The sequence below is a fragment of the Trypanosoma equiperdum genome, assembly GCF_001457755.1.
Source record: "Trypanosoma equiperdum strain OVI genome assembly, contig: ctg_1053, whole genome shotgun sequence".
NCBI classification, from domain to species: domain Eukaryota; phylum Euglenozoa; class Kinetoplastea; order Trypanosomatida; family Trypanosomatidae; genus Trypanosoma; species Trypanosoma equiperdum.
Genome location: NW_027123009.1, coordinates 4244 through 10422, shown reverse-complemented (window position 1 = coordinate 10422; position 6179 = coordinate 4244). Strand labels below are relative to the sequence as shown.

Below are 6179 nucleotides of genomic sequence, written 5' to 3'. Positions count from 1 at the left end.
GGGGACCCGCCAGTAAAATGAAAGTATTTACCCCTTGGAAGTCAACTCCTTCACGAGATCTTCCCAAGCGCAAAGGCTTCCCTTTCCACGGTAGCCAAACTTCGACATGCCTCCCTTACCCTCGAGAGCTGCACACACAACCGGCGCCAAAACCTCTACACTTTCAGTTGGGCCAACAATCATAAATTGCCCCGTTTTGGCTGCGGTTAGAGGAGCCATTGCCCAAGCAAAGACACCGACACAGTTGGGACACGCTTGTCGCAGTTCATCCCGAAGTCCGCTGAAGAAATCTGCGTCAACATCATCGCGACGGTAAACGACAACAGGAGGCCTGTGACTGGCACTGTCACCCTTCCCGTTTTCTGACAACTGTTTTGCCTCTGCGATAAGTTTCTCGCTCCGCAGTTTCATAAGCTCTTGAGTCATGTGCTTCAATCGTTTCTCCAGCTCCACGAAGTCTTTTCCCTTTCGAATGGCTGCCGAAACGAAATCTTCAGGCCGTATGCCACCCATTTCTTTCATTAGCTCCCTCTCGCGACCATACATGTCGCCGAAGAAACGCCTCACGCGTTCACCTGCAATGAAGAACAGTTTCAGTGTATCTCCTTTGGTTTCTTGGTGTAGGAGCTTCAATACTTGCAACTGCGCCAAGTTGGTGACGTGAGTGCCACAACAAGTGCAACAGTCAATACCCTCCATATCAATTATACGAATGGGCCCCGCAACATCTGGAGGAATGGGTCGCGAGCCGCGCAGCCTTCCTCCGTCGTCATTTTTCTCCGGCTCCCTCTGCAAGTCGTTTTCATACTCCTCTTTGCTGCTGTATACTCTGCACCGTACAGGAACCGCCCGCGCAATGACACGATTGCAGTGCTCTTCGATTCGCTGCAACATCTCAGGCTCAATCCTTTTTCCTGTTGGAAGAACGATATGACAGTATGGCTGCGTTAGCGCCCACGACACTGTTGGCAAACCACAGAAACTGGGGTCTTCAACGACAGCAGTCAACAAATGCTGCGCGGAGTGGTGCTGCATGTGGTCGAGACGGCGGTCCCAGTCAACCCGGAGTTGGACGTCCTCACCGACTTTGAGCATGCACGGCAAATTCATCACACACGAATCACCTCGCCGCTGAACCACACGGACCGGCAGTTCCTCGTTTGTTTCTCGCCGGATAAGAACACCATGGTCGCACGGTTGCCCACCACCGTCGGGAAACAGAACAGAGTCGGTGAGTATCACGTCGTAGCTTTGCGGCAGCTCCACTTGTGTACCGCTACTTTTGCTCTTTTTACCGGAGGCACCACTATTGTTTCTGTTCACAGCGGCAGCCTCGCAGGATACGACACGAGCGGTTATCTCACGCAGGAATGAATCCTGCTGACAAGCAAGCTCACCAACGCGTGCAAAAGCAGTGGAAATTACAGTCTTCATATATTACTAGCTGTAACGTAGTCCCTCTACGTGGACTTTTCCCAGTCAGTAATGGGCGTATTTTTGCTCCGAGGAGGCAAAAGTACAAGAGGAAAACGGAGCATTTGTTAATGCAAGGGGGGGGGGAAGGGGAGGGAAAACGGGGAAGTGGCATGGGAGTATGCGATTGGGGTAACACACTCATCGTTTAATGAAGTGGATGGAAAGTTCCCGGGGCGTGACGACACTGAGCCCTAGTATGTGTGTTGTGTATGTATTTGTAATGGTTTCCATTTCCTAAACACTGGTTCTAGTTTCATTCCTTGAAGTTCACCCAAGGAATTGGAAAGCAGCCCAACATACCCGAACAATTTCTTTGAGGGTACCTCACGTCACTCATCCGACGCCGATATCAAAGCGCACCCCACTGAACAAGGGGGTACCGCGTTTGGCCATCGGTCAGACATCTAGTATTATCCTTTTTTTCCCCCCATTAAGCCCCCAGTAAATAAACGAATAGTAACCATTTTTTCAACACGTGCGCGCGCCTCCGGAACAACATATAACCGATAAATGAATACTAATATAGCAGCCTCCCCACCCAGCAACTAGAAGAAGTTTTCTGCCGCGAAAGTTCAACATCCGCAGGCGGTAAGTAAAAACAAATAACAGTCACATTAGTTGTGATGAACGGAAAATAAGGTAGGAGAAGGGAGACAAGGGAGAATAGTGAACATAACGATAATGGAAGATTTGGGTAGAGGGAAGGAGCGTTGCAAGTGACACTCTTGTCACCATTCCGCACGTTATCCCTTTCAAATTTGATGTCTTATTTAATCCTGTAGCTTCTTTCGCTTCTCCATTGAGTCCTCCACATGCGCCATCATCTTTGAGAGTCGCCTATTTCGCTGTTCCTCAAAGTACTCATTACGCTGTGCATTAAACTTCTTGTCACCACGTTCGTGATTCTTCACGAACACTTCGTTAATGCATGCGCAGAACTGCTCTTTCATTGGGGCACACAGGTTGAACAGTTGCAATATCTTATTTTTGTCGCGGCACACAAAGTAATCTTGTATCGGTTTGCGGCACATTGGGTAGTCACTCAGCCGAGGATGGCAGGCAATACCGCGGATGAAAAAGTTGTCATTTTGTTCATCGCCGCGCCGCACGTATGGATAATATTCTGCTCGGAGTCTCCAGTACTCAAAATCACGGAGCAAAAACACATTTTCCCGCCATGTGCGCCGTTGCTGTATGTAGGAATTTACTTCTTCCTCGTGAGTGACGTTAGCCGTCTGATAGTCCTTTTGATGTTGCTGCTGCTGGTAGTCGCGGGGGAGCAATCCATGACGCACGCGACTTTCCGTTCGATCACCGATGTTGCGGAGCTCCTCCATGGCATCCTTCGACAGGAATTCCTGCATTTTCTTTTGAACTGCCTCATCGCTTCCGGCGTCCATTCGCCACTAACAACTATAACTTTGGCCACCAACCTTTTGAATCACTCTATCCGCGCTTTCTCCCCCTTAACTACGTGCACGTTTATTTGCGCTAAATAAACCACAAAGAAACGGACGGACAGACGAAAAAAAAAAACCGTCTAAAGGGAGATAACTGAGAGGCGGGGGTATTGTGCACAGAATACCATAATCCACTCCACCCCCAAAAAGAGGTTAGGGGTAGAGACCCTCCGCTACTGTTGAGCTCGCATTTGCTGATGGTTTTAAGTTTTGTTTCCCCCATTTCCTTACTAATTTACTCGATTACTGTCACAACTGGAAATTGCATGGCCTGCACATCACCTTCACGCACAAACACCGGGTCGCGGCAAAGTGTCCACGAGTGTTGGAAGGGAAAGTACATTGTTTTCACGTGTCCAGCTCGTGGGCGGCACCGTCGCGCCCACATAAAACAATGTGTGCACTGCTAACTCCACCGTCCTGTCGCTACAACGCTGCAGAACACCTGCAACAGATCTGCATGTGCCTTCACCGCCACTGTCAGGTACGCGAATCTCAAACAGGGACGTTAAGGAACGAGCGAGCAGTTGCAAAGCTGTTATCTTTTGCTTGTTTTCTTTATTAACCTGTGGGGAAGACGGCGCGCCGCCTGGTAATTTGTTTGGCATTGGTGAAGACAGTAGCGGATGACCGCTGCTTACCACCCTCCACAACGGATACAGGAAAGAGAAGACGATGCGGTCGAGGCAGGCGGCTTCCATCTGGAGACCGCGTAGGGCGAAAAAAAACCGAGGAACCACCAAAACGACGTCACGAAGGTATCGGATGTTCTGAGGATTTTGCACGGCGACTTGCGAGGTTACAAATGAAGAAAACACATCCGCCGACATCAGCAGCACGTCTACTAACGCCAACCGATCTGTTTCGCTACTGTCACTCAGATTAGTCGCTTGCATAACTATTTGAAGAAGGGGTGATGCAATCGGAAGCAAACGTGGAAGTAAAGCCTGATGAAGGCGTACCACCGCTGTTCGCAGAGTACGCACGGGCCCAACAAGTTGGGTAGCACGCCTGGATTTACCGCTTTCACCAGCGGAAGACGTCCCATCTGAGGAGTCCGAATCCTTTGCACAGTGAAAACTAATCGAGAGGAAGTTATGCAGCACTTCCCAGGCGTCATCATTTGCGGCGGCGAGTGGAAGACAAGCGTTGGCTATGGCGTTGGCTAATTCAACGCGCCATTTACTGCCATTACCAACCCCACAACCGCTTTCTGCAGTGGGGTCTCTGGGAGCAATCAGTTCATGCATAGTGAAGGGTACTTTGACAGTGAAGAGGTGGTGCATGAGCCGCGAGTTCTTTCGGCCAAGCAGGCGATGGTCCCACAGGTACATCGCACAGCAGGCAAACGCACGTGCCAGCGCTGTAGCGTGTCTCACCCATTCCACATCACGGAATAATGCAGCGCGCAACTCCATGAGTTCCTTCCATGCCACACACCACCGAGGACTGCACTCATCAAAAAATTGAGCAACCAAAGCAGAGAGTGATACGTTACTTTCGCCTTGTTTGCCAACCACTTCATCCACAGCGTGTCGCGCTCGCGGGCACCCCTGATTCCACGCATCACTCTCACTTCGATGCTGAGGTATCATTGTTTCGAGTAGGTCAGCAACCACATGAAACATTTTTGTCGATGGACTGTTGCCGCTTCCGTTACTCGTGCTGGGCAGAACGATGCTGGAGATACGACCTGCCATTTTCACCCATGTGGTTGATTCACTCAACACTGCCCTAACGCTGAGTGGTTGCACCTGTAAGATGAGTTGTAACAGTTCCACTCCAGACCGCCGCACCGACACCATTGCATGGGTTAATGTTACATCCACAACACGCAAAGCGGCGCGTGCCTGGTCCACGTTAAACGCCGTAGCGGAACCGCCACCGGCCTCCATGGCACCACTCCCCTGCTCATCGATTTGTGCTGCCGGCTTGCGTCGATACAAAATGACCTTCAACGTGCCCAAAGCTGCGCGTCGGACGTTATCATCAGTGTCCGTCATGGCATCGAGTGCTCCCGTGTAGGCGTACAAAATCTCCAATGGGCTCAGTTGCGTTTCATTCCCCATTGCTGAGGAGTCATCCGCCCTTCCGACCGCTGAGAAGTGCCCAGCGACGGCCCTCGTGAGTGATGCGAAGGATGTGGACCGAACCACCTTTTTGTAATGCCTCGTGCCCGCAAGATGTTCCTTAAAGTCTCGGTGTAATTGGTCCGCCGACACCACACGTTTTTCTTTCTCACCTTTATGAGTTTGGCAGTTCTCCCCCGTTCTTACGGCCTCGCTCTCGAGAATCCCTCGAGTGATTGCTGTTGGTGTCGTTACGCGAAGTGTGCGGGCGTGTACCTCCGCCCGTGTGGCTGTTGCCGGGGCGAGTTTTTTCCGCCCGACTTTTTGTTTCCGTGTCTTGAACGCATCGTCACCCTTCCGAGCCTTTTCCTTCACACGAACCATAAGGCGCTGCTAACTTTTCCCTTTTTTTTTTTTTTTCGTTTTTAGCGGGTGTTACTCAACTCCCTCTCCCGCACGCGTCTTGGCGTCTCTCTCTCTCTCTCTCGCATGACATGCCCACCCGTGTTAGAATGGGAGGCAACCCGAAAGCAACAACAAAAACAACAAAAGGCAATTAATAATAGTGTGATGATAAGAATAACAGTGGTAATAACAAGTAACGAATTCAACTTGGGAGGGAAAATCACCAAAAAATAAAGGCAGGAACATCAAAATGTTTCACACGAACGGGAAGAGTGTAGCTGATGTTTGAGACTCACTTTGGGGTACCGAAAGTTGGGCGACCGCAACCAATATAAAAAAGGGAAAACAAAAAGGGAAGGAAAACTATCAATAACCAATGATGCGAATCTTTGTTTTTTAATTATGACCGAAGTGGGAGAAAGTGCATAAAACGACATACAGAAAAAGAAATCAAAGGAAGCGCATACGTACCCTTGCAAGAGAAAACATAGCTGGGCCTTGAAAAGAGCCCTCCGGCTCCTTAACTTCCCTTTTTGTTTTATTCTCTTGGATTTGATATCGAGACGCATAGGGTTCAACCGAACCCCCCCAAAAGAATTAAAAACAAACAACAACAATACCAAAAACGGTGAAAAAGAAAAAAAAAGCGATAACGACACAATAGTAAAAATAATAACGACGAGGGAGGGGGGGGGGAGGAAATGGCACTCTTGTAAATACTTCATTTCCCCTTCTCCTGAGTCATATCTACGCTAATAACACGCTATTT

At 49.7% G+C, this 6179-nt stretch overlaps 4 protein-coding genes across 4 annotated transcripts; all 4 read right to left on the bottom strand.

The window, feature by feature from the left end:
• Positions 1–27: 27 nt before the first annotated feature.
• Positions 28–1434, bottom strand: TEOVI_000754200 (tRNA synthetases class II (A)/Threonyl and Alanyl tRNA synthetase second additional domain containing protein, putative; the record flags this gene model as incomplete). The annotated part of the gene is made up of 1 exon (XM_067220099.1): positions 28–1434. The coding sequence occupies one exon, from the start codon at positions 1432–1434 to the stop codon at positions 28–30; it is 1407 nt and encodes a 468-aa protein (XP_067076200.1).
• Positions 1435–2246: 812 nt separating this feature from the next.
• TEOVI_000754100 (uncharacterized protein) lies at positions 2247–2876 on the bottom strand (the record flags this gene model as incomplete). The annotated part of the gene is made up of 1 exon (XM_067220098.1): positions 2247–2876. One exon carries the CDS (start codon positions 2874–2876, stop codon positions 2247–2249), a length of 630 nt encoding a protein of 209 aa, XP_067076199.1.
• Positions 2877–3220: 344 nt separating this feature from the next.
• TEOVI_000754000 (uncharacterized protein) lies at positions 3221–5389 on the bottom strand (the record flags this gene model as incomplete). Its single annotated transcript, XM_067220097.1, has 1 exon — positions 3221–5389. The coding sequence occupies one exon, from the start codon at positions 5387–5389 to the stop codon at positions 3221–3223; it is 2169 nt and encodes a 722-aa protein (XP_067076198.1).
• Positions 5390–5655: 266 nt separating this feature from the next.
• TEOVI_000753900 (uncharacterized protein) lies at positions 5656–5979 on the bottom strand (the record flags this gene model as incomplete). Its single annotated transcript, XM_067220096.1, has 1 exon — positions 5656–5979. The coding sequence occupies one exon, from the start codon at positions 5977–5979 to the stop codon at positions 5656–5658; it is 324 nt and encodes a 107-aa protein (XP_067076197.1).
• Positions 5980–6179: the final 200 nt, after the last annotated feature.